The 21,098-nt window shown below is 45.3% G+C and overlaps 1 protein-coding gene across 1 annotated transcript in view; it reads right to left on the bottom strand.

Moving 5' to 3' along the window:
- The window catches only part of LOC122816874 (plasmanylethanolamine desaturase-like), a 418,698-nt gene that overhangs the window by 79,365 nt on the left and 318,235 nt on the right, over positions 1-21,098 (bottom strand). The window contains exon 3 of the mRNA XM_044089944.1: positions 17,964-18,055. Coding sequence (XP_043945879.1) covers positions 17,964-18,055 — 92 coding nt within the window. The remainder of the gene's footprint in view (positions 1-17,963; positions 18,056-21,098) is intronic.

Consider the following 21,098-nt stretch of genomic DNA (forward strand, 5'->3'; position numbering starts at 1 on the left):
TGTGAAATAGTTTCTAGATCCACAGAATGGGCCTTAAAGAGATGCTTGTGGGTGTCAGGGACCCTATAATATCTGTCTGGCTTGACAGGAGCAGGAGGGAGAGAATCAGGGTTAGCACTGGAGTCAGAGAAAACATCATCCAGGACATCCATAACTGGAGGGATAGCTAAAGGTCTGTGCTGGGGAAGCTTGAGGAAGGTATGTAGCCTTTTCCTGGAATCAGAGAATTCCTGACCCTGCCATTTAAAATGTTCCCTCAGAGTGTAGGACTTCACCGAATGAAAAATCCTCTGGAGGAGAGGCAGAGGGAATTGATTCCTCAGCATCTGAGTCCCCATAGGCCTGGAAGGATTCTTCTTGTGTATCTGAATGCTCAGAATCCCCAGAGGCTTCATCTGAAGAGAGGTTGTCGGCCTGCTCAGTTCTGGGCCTTTTTTCTGCAGGTGGCTGAGAACCTCTGTCTGGATGAGGCTGAGACCCCCTAATTAGAGAAATAAGATCTGCAGCAAGAGACATGATCTGTTTATCAGAAGAAGGGGCCTGGGCAGTAGGTTTAGGATGGGCCTTGGCCTGGCTGGCGGCCTTAGCATGTGCAAAGGCCTTGATGGACATGGATACAGGAGGCCTAGCTGCCCCACGTGCAGGAGTAACCTTGTCCACCGGAATGGTGTCGGGTAGATCCAGAACCTCGGTTTCTGGGGGAAAGTCAACAACTGGCACCGGTGTAGACTCCGAGACCGAAGGACGAGTTAACGCTGTGCCGTCGGTCAGGAGCGGTTGAATTACCGCTTCCGAAGGGACCGAAGCACTCGCGGAGGGTTTAGGAGGAGTATCGGTGGAGGACGCGGGCCGAGGATGTCGATCCCGGTCCTTTCGTTTTTTGGAAGATTGAGTTGTCGGTTGATCCGACGGCATGATATAAGCAAAAGAATCGCCAAAAAAGTCTTCGGCAAATTCTGCCCGGCGCCTGAGTGCGCTTATTAAAGCAAGCACAGGCAGCACAGGCCGAGACATCGTGGTCTGGGCCCAGGCAAGGAAGGCAATAAGAATGGAAGTCCTTATGAGGTATTTGTTTACCACAAGACAAACAATTATTAACTTTCTCAATTTGTTCTGACATCGGCTGAGGCAAGAAAAAATGTTCCCCAACGGGGTACTTAGTTTTTAGATGACTTCGGTACTGAAAACACAGGAGCTGACCGACCGGCACTTGCGAACTGCTTCTGCTTCGGGCACCGCGCAAGAAAGACTGGAGAAGATGGCATCGGCCGATGCCTTTATACTCCAGCCATTCTGACATCGGAGAGGAGGCGACACCAGCCGACGCCGGACCCAGACTTTGGAATCCGGACGACAGAGGGCTGCCTGAGGCAGGACAACCCATATGTTATGACTGCAGTTGCATTCTTGAAGGACATCTGGTTTTCCCAATCTAATAAAACCAAGTTTGCAAAAATGGGGGCGCATTTCACCCCCATGACTTGCCGAAAATATTCCCCCTCAAAATACAAAAAATTGTTTTCTAAGACAATTTCCATAAGTCTGGTAATCGAATCATCTGAATCCTCATAAGCAGATAAAGACATGTCTTCATATTCAGAAACCTCAGAGTCCGACTCTTGGTCTGTTAAAGCTGCTGGGGACAGGTCTCTTTCTCTTAGCAGGGGAAGGCTGGCTTCCCCTAATCAGCATAATCAGGTCTTCTGCCATTTTAAGGATTTGATGTTGTGGCAAGGAAGCAGGTGCTTGAGTTTGGGTCGTCATTTTTTTTAGGCGTAGCTCATACTCTTGGCCTTAGAAACTCGGTGGTTTTAGACAGAATTGAAGACGTGAAAGAAGTCGTCGGTTTATGTCGAACATCGGTAGTGCGAAGAACTTCCTCAGAAGCCGGTGCCTGTACAGCGGCTCCAGACCCATCTAAGGTTGAGACATCTGCAGGTTCTGTAGTCAAAGAAGAGTCTCGAGGCATACCGGACTCCGAACGGGTCTCGGTAACGGCCTGCAAATCCACTGAAGGGGGCATCAGGGGCTGCTAAAGCGCCTCATTGAGTACCAGCAAACTGGCGACTAGCTTAATGGAAGCATCGTCTGCTGTTTTGGACCTGTGCAGTCTGTCTCTGTCTTTATCCTTACTTTTTTTGGAAGATCGGTAGTCAGATGGCTTACTGAAGCCATTTTGGAATACGGAGATAGTACAGTTGTGTACACTTACAATAAATATAGATGTTCAAGTGTATTCACTGTTGCAGTCATCACATTTGGGTTCTCTGCTTGCAGTAGCCCTCAGTCGGCCTGATTAACAAAGTCTTGAGTCCTGCGTCGGTTGCGGTCTCATCTTCCGTGATGTCAGGTGTATAAAGCATGCAGCCGATGCCATTACATCAGTTTTTCTTGCCCCAGATGCCAGGTGGGATCCCCTTCCCTAATGGGAAGCAATAAAAAAATAAATAAATATATATATATATATACACATATATATATATATATATATATATATATATATATATATATACACACACACACACACACACACACACACACACACACACACACACACACACACACAAGGTTCTACCTCCAACAAAAAACACCAAAAAGCTTTTATGCATAGTAAAGGAGAGTAGAGGTATAGCTAAAAGAAGTCAGGGGGGGCTGGAGGGAGGGTAACCAGGACTGCAACAGTGAATACTCTCAAACATCTACATTTATGGTAAGTGTACACAACTGTACTATGTTCTTCGTGTTTCACTGTTGCAGTTATCACATTTGGGTAGGAGGAATTTAGATAGCATTAGGACCAGCTATAAGGCCCTGCAAGACTGCAGTGGCAAAGCCAGCTCTGGATTTACAGAAAATTGGCAAATAGTAATGCATGGTAAACGTATGTACAGAACTCCAAGTAGCAGCCTCTAGGATGTCCCTGGTAGGGATACCTCTGAGAAAGGCTGTAGAGGTAGATGCAGCCCTGGTTGAATGGGGTCTAATCCCCTGTGGGATAGGTTTTCCATGGTGCTTATAGCAGAAATGAATACAATGGCCTATCCATTTAGAAATGGGTTGCTTTGAAATAGCCTTCCCCTCTGCCCCTGCAGCAAATACCACCAGCAGTTGTTCAGATTTCCTTTGAGGTTTAGTCCTGTCCAAGTAAAATTTAAGTTGTCTGTGAACATCTAAGGAGTGCAGTATCCATTCCCCTTTGTTCTGTGGATTTGGAAAGAAGGTTGGCAAATTAATGGACTGGTTAAGAGCCACACTGGATACCACCTGGGCATGGAGGAGGGATTGGTTCTGAGGGACACCCTGTCCGCATGAAAGATGATGAAAGGCTCCACTGCCATAAGGGCCTGTAATTCAGATACCCTTCTTGCTGAAGTGATTGCTAAAAGGAAGGCTGTTTTCCAAGAAAGGAATTTTAAATCTGCACTTGCAGCTGGCTCAAAAGGAGGAAGAGTGAGTTTCTCCAATACAAAGTTAAGGTCCCAGGCTGGAGTTGGGGCTCTCCTGGGTGGACTTAAGTTTTTGGCCCCTCTGAGGAACTGCTTGAGCAGTGGATGAGAGAAGAGGGGTGGTTCTGTGTTATAATGAGCTGAAATGGCTGAGGCGTGAATTTTGATGGAGGAAAAAGAAAGGCCCTTGTGAAGCATCTCAGTTAAGTATTGAAGAATCTGAGGTAAGTTGGGTGCTGCTGTGCCCATCCCTTGAGATTGGTTCCAGGCACAGAATCTTTTCCATTTTTCAGCATAAGATTTTCTAGTACTAGGCCTCCTTGCCTCCAAATGATATCCAATACTTGTTTACTGAGGGATGGTAACGGAGAGGTAATTAGCCAGGCTAACAGGTTCTGGGTTTGAAGCTGATGGTGCAGAATCTGGTTCTCCTGCTGTAACAACAGGGTAGGGGTCTGAGGCAGGTGCCATGGAGCCAGCAGTGACACTGAGCAAGAGGGGGTACCAGTGTTGGCGTGGCCAGTCTGGTGTAATCAATATCATCCTTGGTTTGTCATGTTTGATCTTTAGTAGTACTTTGGAGAGGAGAGGCAGAGGAGGAAAGGCATAAACTGACACATTTTTCCAACTGAAGGACAGAGCATCCACTTTCCAAGCTTGTGGGAAGTCCCTGTGCAAAATTTGTCCAATTGGTAGTTCTGGGAGGAGGCAAACGGGTCTATATCTGGGCTCCCCTATTTGTTTGTCAACATGGTCTTTGGTTCCAGTTTCCACTTGTGTGGGTCCGTGAGATTTCTTAGTTCGTCTGCCAGAGTAGTTTTCCTGGCAAGAATTGAGCCTGTAGATGCACTTGGTAGCTCAAGGCTGTGTTCCACAGAGCCATGGCTAGTCTGCAGAGGGGGTAAGAATGGGTACCCCACTGCTTGTTTATGTACCACAATAACAGTAGTGCTGTCCGTCTTTACCATTAATTGTCCTGGAAGACTGTGTCCTTGAAGGCTGTCAGAGCATTCTGTACAGCTAACATTTCTTTTTGATTGATATGCAGGTGCATTTGACTTTGGTTCCATTTGCCCTGAATGCACTTCCCTGCCAGGTGAGTCCCCCATGCATAGTCTGATGCATCTGTTGTTAGGGTTTGGGCAGCAGGGGGTAGAGTGAATGATAGTCCCCTTGTTTTGGTGGCGGGCCTCTGCCCACCAAAAGAACTTTAACCGTAGGCAAGGTATGATAGGAATCATTGCTTCTAGATCCTGAGAATGTTGACACCATAGGCTTTTTAGATACCACTGCAGTTTCCTTATATGCAGTCTTGCATATGGAATTAGAAGAATGCAGGAGGACATGAATCCAAAGACTTGCAGTATTTGCTTTCCACATAGCAGGGTTTTTGTGGCCATTAGTCTGAAGTAGGTTGTCAAATTAATTTGTTTCTCTGGCGTGAGGAAAGCCATCTGGGAAGTTGTATTCAAGCTTGCTCCCAGGATTATTTGTTCTCAGGGTACCAGGTGTGATTTCTTTTTGTTTATGGTGTACCCCAGACAAGTTAGCACCTCTTGTACAAATGCCAGATGGTTCAGAAGTATGTCCTGGCTTTCTGCCTGAATTAGACAATCGTCCAGGTATGGGTATATTTGAATATTTCTTTGCCTGCAAAATGCAATAACTGGATCTAGGCACTGTGTGAATACCCTGGGCACAGTAGATAAGCCAAAGGGCAGTGCAGAAAACTGATAGTGCATGTAGCCTGCTTTGAAGCGTAGGTATCTTCTGCAAGATTCCCTGATTGGGATGTGCAGGTAGGCTTCTTTTAAATCGAGTGTTGCCAACCTAGGCATCTTTGCCTAGCACAGGAAGCAACTGGTGAAGAGTTAGCCTCTTGAATTTTGGAATCACCAAAAAGGTGTTTAAGGTAGACAGGTCCAGGATAGGACGCCATGAGTTGTCTTTTCTGGGTACCAGGAAAAGTCTTGAGTAGAAACCTTGTCCCTTTTCCTCTTCTGGTACAGTTTGAATAGCTTTTATGCTTGAGAGAGAAAGTGCTTGCTTTTCAGCCTCTGCCCACTGATTTGGAGGTAGATCTGTCCAACCGTTTGGGGTTGGTAATGTGTGGAAGTGAAATCTGTATCCTTGGGACACTATATTTAAAACTCATTTGTCCTGGGTAATGAGTTCCCAGTTTTTGCCTGCAGAGCAATCTTTCCTTCTAAAGCAGCAGTCAGTTGAAAAGTGCTTGGAAGTTTTAAAGTTAAGTCATTGAGACAATTTACCATAGGGGGAGTCTTACTACTCCCTGATTTGGAAGTGGGAGCCCCACACTGCTTAGTCCTGTGCGTACCCTGGGACTGATGCCTGGGTGTTCTGCTGGATCTGGGTTTGGACTGAAGGCCTGGAAGAAGCAGGAAAGGACCAATTCTTAGAGGGCCAATGCCTACTAAATCTTGGAGGTTGTACTTGTAGGAAATCTTTAACAGTTTGCATAGATTTAGCTTTTTTCCTCCATCTTTTTAAGAACTTATTATGCTTTGTTGCCAAACAGGTGGTCCTGATTTAAGGGAGCATCCAGTAATTTAGCTTTAACAGGATCTGGCAAGGATTGCTCCTTAAGCCAGGCATAAGTACAGACCCAGTGACAGCAGCCCTGCAAGATGCCTCTATTGAATGAAAACTACATTGCAATATATGTTTTCCAACCTGTTCAGCAGAATGCATTAAATTCTGTAAATCCTTATTTTCAGCACAATCAGAAATCAACATTATTTTCTGTTTAAGCAATCCAGTAATATGCTGCTGATAATTTAACATATGAAACTGGCAGTTTAAGGCCCTAATGGCCAAAGTTGCATAAATGTATACCTTCTTACCCCATCTATCCAGCGCCCTGGAGTCTCTATCAGAGGGGATAGGATTTTTGGCAGTAGTAGCCTTAATGCCCTTTGGTCCCTGTGAAATGGTCTCAGGATCCGCAGTAGGGTTTTTAAAAAGGAACTTGTGAGAGTCAGGAACCCTGTAATATCTATCAGGTTTTCTGGAAGCAGGAGGTAGAGAGTCAGAGGACAAGCTAAATTCTGAAAAGGCATCATCAACAATGTCTAGTACAGGAGGGATAGCAAATCCCCAAGCCTATTTTTAGAATCAGATTAATCCTGGCTTTCCCAACGAAAATGCTCCCTAAGAGTATGCAAACAAATCCTCTGTGGGGAAGCAGAGGGAATAGAATCCTCAGCATCAGAATCCTCACAGGTAGATAAGGGTAAATCCTGGTCATCACAAGAAACAGAAATTTCAGAATCCTGGTCAGAAGTATCATAGGCAAACTCAGTCCTAGGTCTCTTAGAGGGGGAAGGTTGGCTTCCCCTGATTAAAGTAATAAGGTCTTCAGCCATTCTTACCATTTGTTTTTTAGGCATAGAGGGCTGACCATGCAGTCTGGGCGTCGGCTTTCTAGGCATGGTTCGCGTTTTAGGCCTTGATGAAGAAGAAGGCGTCGGTTTAATATGTAAGTCAGTAGACCTAAATACACCCTCAGAAGCCGGTGTCTGCACAGCGGCTACGGACCCATCCAAGGTAGAGACATCTGCAGGTTCCAGAGTTGAAGCATCTCGCTGCATACCGGACTCCAAATGGATCTCAGTAGAGGCCTGCGAATCTGAAGTAGAGGGTATTAGGGGCTGCGAAAGCGCCTCACTGTGTACCGGCGAACTGGCGACTGGCTTAGGAGAAGCATCGTCAGCAGCTTTGGACCTAGGCAGCCTGTCTCTGTCTCACTTTGCGTTTTTTCGGGATGTCGGTAGTCGGATGGCTTACTGAAGACATATCTGGATAATTGAACCAAGCACCAAAATATTTAGAAGTGAAAATATACAGATGAAGAATAGTTTGTTTAAATAAGGCACAAAACTGACAGCGAAGTACGTCGTGGTTAGGGCCAAGGCAAGGAATACAGTACGAATGGAAATCTTTATGAGGTATTTGCTTTCCACAAGAAATGCAATTATTTACTTTTACTGACATCGGTTTAGAGTAAGAAAAAGTTTCCCCAACGGGGTACTTGGCTTTAGTTGAAGACTTCGGTTCTGGAACTTGAAAACAAAAATTTCAGGAGTCGACCGACCGGCACTTGCGAACTGCTTCTGCTTTGGGCACCACATGGCAAGAAAGACTGATGTAATGGCATTGGCTGCATGCTTTATACCCCTGACTACCTGACGTCATGGAAGATGAGACAGCAACCGATGCACAACCCAAGACTTTGCTAATCAGGCCGACTGAGGGCTACTGCAAGCAGATAACCCAAATTAGATGACTGCAACAGTGAAACACGAAGAACATCGAGAGCGGAAGTATTTAGTGACAATAAGGGCCCGGCGATGAATAGTTTGGGCATTGAACAAAGCACAAAACCGACACCGAGGTACGTCGTGGTCTAGGCCTAAACAGGTGACGCAGTAAGAATGGAAATCTTGGTGTGATATTTGCTTTCCACAGGCGAGACAATTATTAACTTTTTCTGACATGGGTTAGAGCAAGAAAAAAGGATCCCCAACGGGTTGCTTAGCTTTAGAAGACTTCAGGATGATTCAATTCGGAAACGAAAACTCAGGTAGCAGCCGACTGGCACTCGTGCAAGCTGCTTCGGCCTCCTCGCCAAGAAAGACTGATGTAATGGCGTCGGCTGCCTGTTTTTATACTGCTGACGACCTGAAGTCAGTCCTGGAGCGACAGCAACCGATGCAGAAATTCTCTGGTATTCGGGCCGACTAATGGCTACCTGCAGGCAGATAACCAAAGTGTGATGACTGCAATAGTGAAACATGAAGAACATCTTCCTACTATAAACCGATAACCTAGTAAACTGCACTGAGGCAACTATACCCACCAGAAATAAATAGAAAACTAACTAAAAAAAACAGGCCAACCTGATAGAATCACATCATCAATAGTCGGTAAAACAGAAAGAAAATCATGGAAAAAATTAGGAAGTATAACATCCAGCAAGATAAAATTAGAAGTTATGTACCTACCATAACGTTCCATGTTAGTTGTCTTCTCTCGCCTTCTTTCTTGCTGGATGGGTTCGGAGCCGATCCTCGGCTCCGACTCGGCACTTGCTAAGCTCGAGAATCACTTTTACCAGCTCGAGGCAGCCCTATATCCCATGATGCAAGGCGGTGATTACCCAGATCTCGTTTGGTATCTAGAGGAAAAAACTGCCCGCAAACTTTCCACCAAGGAAAGAAGAACAACTAACCTGAGAAGTCTGTAAGGGGAACCCAGGTAATAAAGGTCCAGAGCTAACTGGTGTCCAAGGAAGAACAATCTCCCAGAGAAAAAAGGAAAAACAAGGTCTGTCCAGGCTAGGGGGACAGGAGGGAGGGACGCAAGAAAGAAGGCGAGAGAAGACAACTAACATGGAACGTTATGGTAGGTACATAACTTCTAAATGTTAAGTTGTCAATCTCACCTTCATTCTTGCTGGATGGGACCGCGTCCCTAGCACCTCTATCCTGGGTGGCTCAATGGAACAGACTCTTGAGAACTGTGGAACCAAAACTTGCCCTGTTCCCGGAGGCCAAATCCAATTTGTAATGAGAAACAAACGTATGAGGAGTGGCCCAAGTGGCTACTGCACAAATAGTGTCTAAGGGTAGTCTAGCCTGAAAAGCTGTAGATGTGGCTAGACTTCTAGTAGAATGTGCTTTAGGTTTTGAGATCAGTTGTTTGCCCCTAAGCTGATAAATGTCAGAAATGGTGGAAGATGGCCATCTGGATAAGGTTACTTTAGAAACAGGAAGACCTTTCTTATTTTCAGCCTAAGAAAGAAAAAGCTGATCAGACTTCCTAAATTGCTTTGTTCTGTCCAAGTAAAATCTGAGTTGACGATGAACATCTAGGTAATGCAATCTTTGTTCTGCCCTGTTAGAATGATTGGGAAAAAATATAGGAAGGTCAATGGATTGATTTAAATTTGTTTTAGAAGCAACCTTGGGCAAAAAGGATGGATTGGTTCTTAAGGATACTCTATCCTTGTGGAAGACCAAGTATGGGGGACGAACACAGAGAGCATGTAGTTCCGACACTCTTCTAGCGGAAGTAATAGCAACTAGAAAGAGTGTCTTCCAAGAAAGAAATTTTAATGAGCATGTAGCAGCCGGTTCGAAAGGGGGAAGTATCAAGGATGCCAGCACTAAATTTAGGTCCCACTGTGGTGGAGGATCTCTAACAGGGGGTTTAAGTAGGAACACCCCTTTGAGAAAGGCTTTACAAAGTTTGTGAGACATAATATTCTGGTCTGCAAATCCGACATGGAAATTAGAGATTGCTGCCAACTGGACTTTAACTGTGGAAGAAGAAGAACCGGAGTGAAAAATTTCAGCTAGAAAGTCCAAGACTGACTGAATAGGGGCAGTAAAAGGGTCTATATTCTTAGACTTTGCCCAAAAGGAGAAACGTTTCCATTTGCTAGAGTAAATCCTCCTGGTAGAGGACTTAAGAGAAGCTACTATGATATCTCTAACGGGGTTAGAGATCATAGGAAGCCTGGCTAAGGAAGGAAGTGGAGCAACCAAGCTGTGAGGTTGAGGGAACGAATGGACCGGTGCAGTTGACCCGACTGGTGGGTCAGAAGATCTGGAACTGGGTCCAGATGCCAAGGCTGCACCAAGAGATTGCGATGAAGGAACGGGAACCAAATTTGTTGAGGCCAGTAAGGGGCAATGAGAATCATTTTGGCTCTCAAGACGGTAGCTTTCTGGAGTACTTGAGGTATTAACGGAAAGGGGGGGGGCATAAAGAAGTCCCCGGGGCCAATCCTGGGTAAGAGCGTCTCAGGGGGATGGCCCGGAAGTGGAAAGAGAGAGAAGTCTGGGCATTTGCTGTTTTGGGGTGTAGCAAAAAGGTCGCAGCATGGGCGGCCTCACTTCTGAAAAATCTCCTCCACTACAGATTGTTTGAGAGACCACTCGTGAGGCATGAGTATAGCTCTGCTCAATCTGTCCGCTATTATGTTGGTTTTCCCGGGGATATGCGTTGCTACCAGAAACCGATGAGAGGAGATCGCCCATTGCCAAAGTCTGAGAGCTTCTCGACACAAGGGATAGGACTTGGTTCCGCCCTGCTTGTTGATGTACCACACCACGGACATGATGTCCGTGTGAACTGCAATAGTTCCTAAGGGAAGAAAGTCGTTGAGGGCTTGCAACGTTAAAAGCACTGCTCTCATCTCTAGGACATTTATGTGCAGGTGGTATTCGAACGGTTGCCACGTGCCATGAACCATCCTTCCCTGATAATGCCCCCCCCACCCGATCAGGGAGGCATCCGAAGTGACCGTGGCTACCGGAGCCGGGGGACAAATGGTCTGCCCTGATGGACTAGGGGAGAAGAAGTCCACCAGGATAGATGGCTCTTGCAGGTCTGTGTCACCAGGATCTTGTGACGCATGGGAAGCTGCTGGAAGGACCATTGGGTAAACAACATCCATTGTAGAAGACGCATGTAAAAACAGGCCAGAGGAAGAAGTGTGATGGCGGCTGCCATAAGGCCCAACACTTTCAGGACCAACCTGGCTTGTACCTTTTTGCTGGATAGGATGATTCGAACATGGTTTTGGATATCTAGGATTCTTTGACTTGTTAGGTTTGCTGACATCCGAGTAGTGTCTAGATCTGCACCTATAAAGGTAATAGATTGGCAGGGCGACAAGGAAGACTTTTCGAAGTTGACTGAAATTCCTAACTGACCGCAGAGACGTAGAGTATAATCTCTGGCTTGGAGAAGTTGATGCCTGGTGGTGGCTGACAGGAGCCAGTCGTCTAGACACGGAAACACCTGGAATCCTTGACATCTCAGGTGAGCCGTGACCGCTGCCATGCATTTGGTGATCACTCTAGGGGCTGTAGTGAGACCAAAGGGCAGGGCTCTGAATTGAAAATGACTGGTCCCCAGCCAAAAGCGGAGAAACCTTCTGGAGCGTCTGTGGATTTTTATGTGATAGTATGCATCTTAAAGGTCTATGGAGCACATCCAGTTGTTTTTGCCCAGAAAGGGCAAAATCGATTGCAGTGTGACCATCCAAAATCTTGCCTTTTTGACAGACTTGTTCAGCTTGCTGATGTCTAATATTGGTCTCCCGTCTTTTTGGGAACCAAAAAGAACCTTGAGTAGATTCCGGACTCTAAATGATCTGTTGGAACTGGCTGGATGGCCCTTTTTTTTTAGAAGCTTTGAAACCTCTAGCTTTGCAATTTCCCTTAGACTGGGTGGAACGTCTGGAAGGGAACCTTTTTGAGGGAAGGGGCTTCTCTCGAAAGGAATCTTGTAAACCTCGGATATGAACGACTGTACCAATTTGTCTTGAGAGAGGGAAAGCCAGGCTTCTGGGTACAGTGACAATCTCCCCCCGACTGCCTCCAAGAGTGGGCAGTCGGGCAACACCTCAGGGATGATGGAAGGGCTTGTCAGAGAGAGGCTCTCTGCTGCCCTGGTTCTGCGGACCCCCTCTGCCCCTAGGGCGGCATCTATTGTTATTACCTCCTCTGCCTCTGGGGGTAAACTGACCACGTGCATCAGGCGTGACTCCCTGAGATTTTCGGAACCACATTTTCCCTACCTTCTGACCTTTGGGGTAAGGTCTAGAAGGGGTGGAGAAACGGACTCCTACGGCAGAAAGAGTTTTGCCGTCTTGCTCGCACCTGGTCAAAGTGTCCTTCACCTGAGGTCCAAACAAAGTTGTGCCATCAAAGGGAGAATTTGTGAAGGACGCCTTAAAGGGGTCTGTAAAATTGCAAAGCCGCATCCAGGACTGACGTCTGAGAGCCACTCCTGTGCCTGTGGCTCTACTCGCTCCATCGGCTGCATAAGAAATGAGCCGCATGGAGGAGTTAGTTATGGAATTTAGGATTCCCAGCTGGGAGGCAATTTTCTCTTGAGCCCCAGCAGCTGACGGATCCTGTACTACCTCACCTAATTCTTTGAGGATATCTCTTTGAAGTCGGGTGAAATGACATAAATAATTCAGCGAACGCATAGCAAAGGTCGCTGAGGAAAACATCCGCTTACCATACCTGTCCATGGTCCTAGACTCTTTGTTAGGAGGATGGACTGGTACGGAAGGATTTGCAAGTTCCTTCTTGGTGGCGGCTGCCACCACCATGGTATCAACCAGGACACCTTTTGTGAGAAACTGTTTCTCAGTGGGGGCCGTGATAAATTTAGAAGGCCTCCTGGGGACTGGTTCCACAGAATCAGGAGATGCCCACACCTTTCGAGCTATCACGTCCATGAGGGGGTCGAAAGGCGGAGACATCCAGGAGGTGGAGGGTCAGGATCCAAAAGCCTCCAGGTATACAGACTCATCCTCAGAGGGATTAATGGAGGGCCAGTTTCCCTTCTGTTTCAGGAGTTCAAGGATGTCTGAAAAGGAGACATCCTCAGAGGGGGATCTTGGGGATCCCTCCGACTCATCTAAGTCAGTATCTGATGTCGTAGAATCAAGGGAGTCTAAGTGCTTCCTCTTGCAGGTCCTCTTATGCGGGGGCTCTCCTGAAAGATCAGGAGAAACCTCGGAAGAGGAAGTTCTTCCCAATGGGGAAACCTGGGGCGATGGATCTCTGGGTCTGGGAGCAAGAGAGTGGGAAGAGACATCTACAGGCACCGTAGAGGGAGGAGCTAAAGAAACCAACTGCTGACTAAGCTCGGGGGCTAGCACACTCCTCATCACCTCGAAGGCTCCCCTCCCAGGGAGGACCTAGAGCCCGCGCTCCGAAGAAACAGGGATCCCCGGTCCCACCGAAAAGGAAGGCTCCGAAGCAGATGTCGGCACCGAACTCACCAAGGCCGAAGCTCCGAGAGGGAGAACGGGGTCGGACAAGGGTCCGATGCCACTCGCCCCCTCGGAACCGACCAGGGAAGCCCAACGATCGGATCCCTCCAAGGACGGTCTCAAGGAGGAGATAGGAGTCGAAGACGACAGAGCCGAAAAGGGTGGTAAAGGCTCCGAAGCAGCAACAGTCACGGTACCAATAATCTCCGGCTCCAAGCTCTGTAAGAGAGTCGAAGGAGGAATTTCTGGAGGGTGTATAATAGTGGTCGTCTGTTGAGACGGGCTATGGAGCATCTGGGCCAGTGCCTGTGATTTTAGTAGTCTACTCACCACTCTCTTCAAGTCATGGTCTGAGAGTCTGGAAGACCTTGATGATCGGCTCCGATGGCTCCGCTCCGAAAGTAAGGGGGAGGCCGAAGCCGATTGGATAGACTCCAGCGAAGGAGATCTAGATCTCTTCTTCGACAGAGCCATCGGAGCCGACGAACCTTCGGTTCCAGTTGGAGCCGACAACTTGTCGGTTCCAAGCTGGGTTAGAGATGTGTCGGCTCCAGCCGGAGCCGACACATGCTTCGAAGCTAGGGTATCAGCTCCAGCCGGAGCCGACACAGGTGCCGAAGCCAGGGTATCGGTGCCGATCGGCGCCGGTACTAAACTTTCCAAGAAGGAAGGATCGGCTCCGGACGGAGCTGATGTCGACTCTGGTGGAGTCGGAACCAAGGCCACAGACTTGGACACCGAAGTTTGGGTCTTAGATGGTTTTGAGGGCTTCCCGGAGCCGACCAAGGGAAGGGAGGGTGGCCTAATGGTTAAGGTGTTTGCCTTACAAACACAAGGTACAGGGTTTGAATCTCACAGGGGATAATTGGCTAGGCTTAAAATGGCTTGCAAGGGCAGTTAGCCTAGTATGAACCTATGAACCTATGACCTTAGCCAGGGAGCTCTCAGGCTTGAGAAGACCCCTTAGGATCAGTTTGTTTCTACGTTCCTGCAGGACTCTCTGGCTGAAACAATGGCAAATAGCACAGGAGTCCTGCAGGTGTAGGGGTCCCAGGCAATAAATACAAGAAGTGTGACCGTCTGTCAGAGACATCTTCTGACAGCACGAGTCACACTTCTTAAAACCTGAGACCCTAGTGTCTTTAGACATGACTGAGTTCTGAACACAAACACACACACACACTCTCAGTCCCTTAAAACACTAACTAAAACAAAAACACAGACACCTCTAACAAAAATCCTGACAGGAAAAAGTTTGGGAGGGTAAGGCCTAAGGCCTGACTAACAGACAAAAAGATAAGGGATCGAGAAAACTAACGGGAATAAGGTCTAAGTGAATCGAGGAACTAATCAACTATGAAAGGGAAAAAAATTAGATACTGGGCTAGCTAAATCTATTGAAAAAGAGTAATTAAATTCACTTACCAGGAGCTGGTAAAATAGGTGACCTCATGAGCGAAGCGGCAAACGAGATCTGGGTAATCACCGCCTTGCATCATGGGATATAGGCCTGCCTCGAGCTGGTAAAAGTGATTCTCGAGCTTAGCAAGTGCCGAGTCGGAGCAGAGGATCGGCTCCGAACCCATCCAGCAAGAATGAAGGCGAGATTGACAACTTAACATGTGCTCTTAAAGTAAAACAAGTCTGAGGACAAAAAGTCTACCAAAGCCAAATCTGACGTAAAACTGACCTTTCAGGCCAAGGACAACCACAAGGCATTCTTTAGTTATGCCTGCAATCTCAAAAGCAATACATGCTTGTGTGTAGAGCTCACTGTTAATGGAACTACCTCCACTGAGCCAGAAGATATAGTAAACTTACTGGCAGACAAATTCAGCTCTGACTTTACCCCTTTCTTCCACCTGGTCTCTCCTCAGGGAATACCAGAAATAGAACTCTCCCAACTTCCACTATGGAACAGGTCCTCAATGCTAGCTCTAAGGCCAAAAACACTGCACTGATGAGCCCAAACAATATTCCAGGCTGCCTTCTATATAGCATGAAATCTGAACTATCAGGCCTACTGGAATAAGTGTTTAACTGTAGCCTCCAAACATGCTTTGTGCCTCACAAAAAGACAATGGCAACTGTGTCTCTCTGCACAAGGGCAGGCCTTCTATGGACCCTCAAAACGACAGACCCATAATTGTCACTAGTTTCATATGCAAAGCAATGGAAAGAATCAGCATGGAAATGATCATTAATGACATAGAAAACCTTCAGACACTGGATCCAACTTGGTCTGGTTTCATCATGGACAGGTAATGCCTATTCATCCTGGTGCAATTCCTTGAGAAGGTCACCAAAGCAATGGATGAGGTCAAAATGGTTCACACTGCTACACTGACCTGGCCAAGACATAACACTCCACTCTGGTATTGTTGAAAAACACAACAGGTTAGTTATAAACCCTTATGTCATCTGATGGATGGCCAGCTAGCTCACAGGACCCAGGAAGTTAGAATTATGCAGTTCACCTCTACAAAGAAGCCAGTCACTAGCACAGTCCCTCAGGGATTGGCCCTGGGACTGCTCCCTTTTAGCATCTACGTCTGTAAGGTCCAGGCAAATGTCAAGGCCCTCTGGCTGACCAAATATGCAGATAACTACAAATTATGAGCAGTCACAGAATTCTCCACTGATACAAACATTCTCCATGATGGGCTGATACAAACAACTGGTGTCATAGCTACAGTCTAAAATTAAATACCAAGAGATACATCATAATATCCTTTGGGAAGCTGGCCACTTCTGGTAAATACAGTATTAACAACACCCCCTAGGAGTCAATCCAGAAATTGGGGAATTGGGACACAGGTTGACAGTAATCTAGCCTTTGACCATCAAGTATCTACAGTAATAAAGAAATTGTTATATACTGTGCAACTTATAAACAAGGGTATGGCATCAAGATCCAAAGAGGTCATTGTTCCACAACCAGCACTCAGATCTATCATTGACTAGAATGCCCACTTTGTTATGTACCAAACCAGGCACATCCAACAACTGGGACATCCACAGAGGTTCCTCACTGTAAGAATACAGGGTGTAAATAACATGTCCTAAGCAGACTACCACAAACCCATATCCCTGTATTTTGTCTCCTACATGCTGTTGACGGGAAATCTATGCCTAGCATACAAGGCATCTTTGGGTCCCAGTCTGATGGGACTCCTCCATATCCCCAAAATAAACAGCACCGAATTACCCATTATAAAGACTTAAACATTGCCCTTGGAAATAAATACGACCTGCTGGAGAAACAGGTTATGTATCCCAAAGACTACTTCTTTGGAACAGGCTCCCCATCCATGTGAAGCACAGTTCCTCCCTAACCTAGCTTAATAGGCACAGGCAACTTTGTAAGAGGTTCATCTCCCAAGCCTCTGCTTACACTACCAAGAGTATCAGAACTTCTCACAGATTTGGCATACATGACTTAGGCTTAAAAAGGACCCAGTGGTTGTTAGCCTGCTACACACCTATGAATCACTCACTACCTGAACAATGAATGAAAATCCAGCTTAAGGAAGGGTTTAACTGATACTAATTACTTCTTGGTTAGCGAGAGTAAGTAAGTAATAAGTCTGTACAGTAATGCTAAGAGAGAATGTCTGCATCTCCTATAACAACAAAATCAACATGTTCATTTCTGCCACCAGCCCCATTCTGTACTGAAACGGAAAATGACTCTTTCAGAACTCATTACACACACTATGTTCCACAATCCATGCCATTACTTGTGTACATGACAGTAATTATTTAAAAGTACTAGATAATGCTACAACGTAACATCTTAACAGACAATAAATCATTTAGGCAGTTTAATACTGTGGACCAAAAGGCTTGTAGAGTCACCTTATCAAACATTCTAAAAATGTGCACAATGCACACCTCCATACACATTTATGCATTCTGCAATTACCTTCTTAATTCAATTAAGGGTCATGGGGGAAATGGAGCTTATCCAGGTATTCAATGAGTGCAAAGCAGAGAAACTCATCTTGAACAGCAACAACTTGATGACTAGAGTTAAAAAAGCAGCTTGGAATGGGAAAAGAGCAAGTGGCTTCTGTCAGGCTGCCCACCCTGAGGGCTGGTAGTGGTGGTCCTGTTTGGCCTTTCTCTCCTATGTAAATGGATATCTGAATGGCACAGAGGAAAATGGCCATGGAATTGGGGTATGGCAGCAGCTCTCAGAGACATGTCTCAGAAGCAGAGACATCAGCTGATAGTGTAGGCTGCTCCACGGTTTAGTGCTCAAGTCACATGCCACAGGGTGGGGATTTGGGTTTCCAATATGATGTGAAGCTGCTGGGGAGTGGACAGTGCCAAGTGGTTCCAGGCCTAAGAGCAGACTAGGACACAATAAGCTCCTCATGTGGCTTAAAGGGATGGATGGATGAATGAACAGACTTGCCTGGTCTGATGTTCGAGGGTGCCTACCTCCAACAGCAGAAGACTGGATATGGAGATGGGTACAGCAGCACAAAGCATCCCCATGGCTATCTTGATGATAGGGTTACCCTCAGATGACTCTCACCCCCACACTGGTGATATCCAGTGTGAGAGAACAACTGGACTCAAGTTTGACTGGGGAGACTTCATGGTTAGTAGACAAAGCAGATAAGACAGCCACCTGCTCCAGGTAGTCTAGTCAAGAGGAAGAACACAAAGAAGATAATAAGAAATACCTTTCCAAAGATGGGCAGATGAACAGACCCCCATGTGTCAGCACCCCAATGCACCAATCCTGACGCAAAATCTGCAGTGATGACACCAAGCACTAGAAAAGAAAATATGACAGAGTGAAAATGCTACCCTTTATACACTCAGCACAGCATGTTACAGAACCAATACAAGCAAGAAAAACAATTTACAGTGCTTTAACTAATAACACTCTTGTCCACTGGAATTTCTACCCTCAGAAGTTAAGCCAATGTACAGTACTTCAGTAGAGATATGTGCAGATTTAATTATGTTAATTTGGTTTGTATTTATTGAGTGAGATGAATGGTGAAGTTGTTTCTGAAGAAGTTCACTGGTCATTAAATGTGAATGAAAGCGCTAAAACAACTTGGTGTCTCTTATTGAGCTGGAAGCTTGGTACTGCAATTGTGGAACTTTACTTTATTTGGTTACTTTGTTGCTCGTGTTTGTGAATATGTGCAGATTTCTTTAAGAATTCAGATTCCATTTCTGTAACTCAACCATAGTGAGATTATGAGAAAATACACATTCACAGAAATGCTTCAGCTCTTAACTTTTTTTCCTTCTTGCTCCCCTAGCAGCCAGAAAAGAACAAGAGGAAAGTTAATTACAGCAGTATCATATTCTGTTAAGGCTACCACACTGAGCATTATTACTAGGTCCCATGGTCAGCAGTAATTGAAATTAGTATTCAGTGAAAGGGAGCACTCCTATTACATTTACAGCACTAGCTCTGCTCTGTGAACAAAACAATGTAAAACCATAACAATTCCACCATATTTTATAAGGACTACCAGCCAAAGTGAGAGAACCCAGAGTCTTCTGCCCTGCTGGTTAGAAAACTAGAGTTGCTGCGTGTTCCACTGTACTTTAAGTGTTAACTGCATGTTACTTTCTCACTAGGAATGGCACAGTGGGCTCAGCAAAATTCCAAAAGCATCCTAAAATGTTACTGTATTTAAAAGCAATTAGATAAGACCATAAAGTATTGAAACTATACGTTTCAAACTTGGGTCTGATATGTACACAAAGCTCACCCAAGATCACCCTACTCTATATTCATAAAAAGTGCACAAGAGCTGATGTACCTTGTCATGAAATGTTAAGCTACATCACACATTAACTACTTCCACTGTTAACTACCAGAGCAGCTGGTTTAATGAAAACAAAACACTTTTACCACCACCTGTGGGTTGGCAATGCATTTACAGGTTAAAATTCAAATAAGCTATAGCAATCACTATGTAAATTTACAATCACTGTACAGTAGACACAAAAAATCAGATATAAAGAACTTGGGTTAGTGGTACTTAATCTGTATTTACAGAGAGGGAACATTTTGGGCATTGCTTGCCCCAAGACAATTCCAACTACAGTAATGCTCCAACATGGCAGTATGCATCTCTGTGGTACACAGCAGTACTGCTCATGCCAGCCATCCCCATTCAGGTAGCGTGTGATTTATCCCAACGTATTTAACAGTTTAAAGAATGCTTACTGCTATGCGACAGTGATCTTGCCCTTTACTGCTATTCTGCAATATACATAACATTTTATTCCACAGCTCAATATACTGTCCCAGACACATGGTCGCAAGCCTAGGTTTAAAACTTAGGCTTAACACATTCAAACAAGAAAAGACTTGAAGCTAAAATTCTAAATTACATTAAAACTCAAAGAGCAAAAAAGGTACTGCTATATCAATGTGTACAATTTAAAATGTACAACATAAAATGTGTGACACATTACAGTACTGCAAAAAAAAAAAACAAAATCCAACAGCTGTCAGCAATAGAAATCTACTTTAATGCAAAAGGGCTGTGCTACTAGTGAAAAACAGTAAACTGTCACCGTTAAATAATTCCACAATCTTTGCCAATATAATGAATAAATATTCTGCACCTTATACACCCATTGTTACATAACAAATACATCTCCATACCCATAAAACTTTCAAAACAGGTATGCCACAAAAAACACACATTCCATGCTCAAAAGAAAAACATTATGAAAATCAATTCACAAACGGGTTAACAGTGAAACATATCAGTGCTCCAGGAATAGTATTAGGGCTTCCAAATATAAGACAGCAACCTTTAATTTTCATGGTCCAACAGGTGCTGATGCCTCCTTTGCAGCTATCACCCTAACGTGTATGAAAAATGCTGAAAAAGAACAGCCGTGTCAAAGAAGGCCACACTTTATGCACACAACCCAGAATATATCCCAGTGTTTAACCATTTTGAAGATGCTGCCACTAAAACCCAGTGCCTGTATTTTCAAGCCTTCCTCAGGCCTATTCAATTATTTAGGACAGGGGATGAATCAAGATAAAGTACAGTTGTGTCACACTTACCATACTTGTAGATGTTTGAGTAGATCAATGTTGCAATATCGATTTATGGGTCTTCCTGCCATGCAGAAGCTCGTGACCTGCCTAATTTCCAGAGCTTCTGCATCTGACGTCTAGACATCAGGGTATAAGAAGAGTGTCCGTCAGTGCAATCTTCAGATCTTTCTAAGCAGTGAACAAGCAGTCTGATGCCAGAGTACAGCACAACCTCCCAAAATGTCTGAATTTGAGTGGAAAAGAAGAAAATCATACGAGGCAGAGAGGGTATGATAGAGATAAGAGGACTATCTGTAAAAAAACTCCTGTATCCCTTGCACTCAGCAAGGGGGAGGCAAACGGTCAGCAGATAGAAGGGTTGGAGTATATACTGCAACACTGATCTACTCGAACAACTACAATTATGATGTGTGACAACTGTACTATGTTCTTCATCATCAATGTTGCAGTATTGATTCAACCAAAGCTAAAAATTGGGTGAAGAGTCATTTATATGACCTTAGCAATCTAGATTTTGCAAGATTGCTGAAGTGAAACCTGCTCTAACTCTAGAGGCATTGCCTAGGTTATAATGTTTTGTGAAGGTGTGCACCGAAGTTCCATGTGGCTGCCTCTAGGCTGGCATGGGTACGAACTCCTTCAGGAAAGCACTGGTATTTGCCCCATGTCTGGAGGATTGGGGGTTTAATATGTACAGGTAAATACTTTCCAAGGCGTGAGTAACAGAACTTAATGCAGTTAGCTATCCATTTAGAGATGGTTTGTTTGG

This window comes from Protopterus annectens, chromosome 12.part0 (genome assembly GCF_019279795.1).
Source record: "Protopterus annectens isolate FY-2018-M chromosome 12.part0, PAN1.0, whole genome shotgun sequence".
NCBI lineage: Eukaryota > Metazoa > Chordata > Ceratodontiformes > Protopteridae > Protopterus > Protopterus annectens.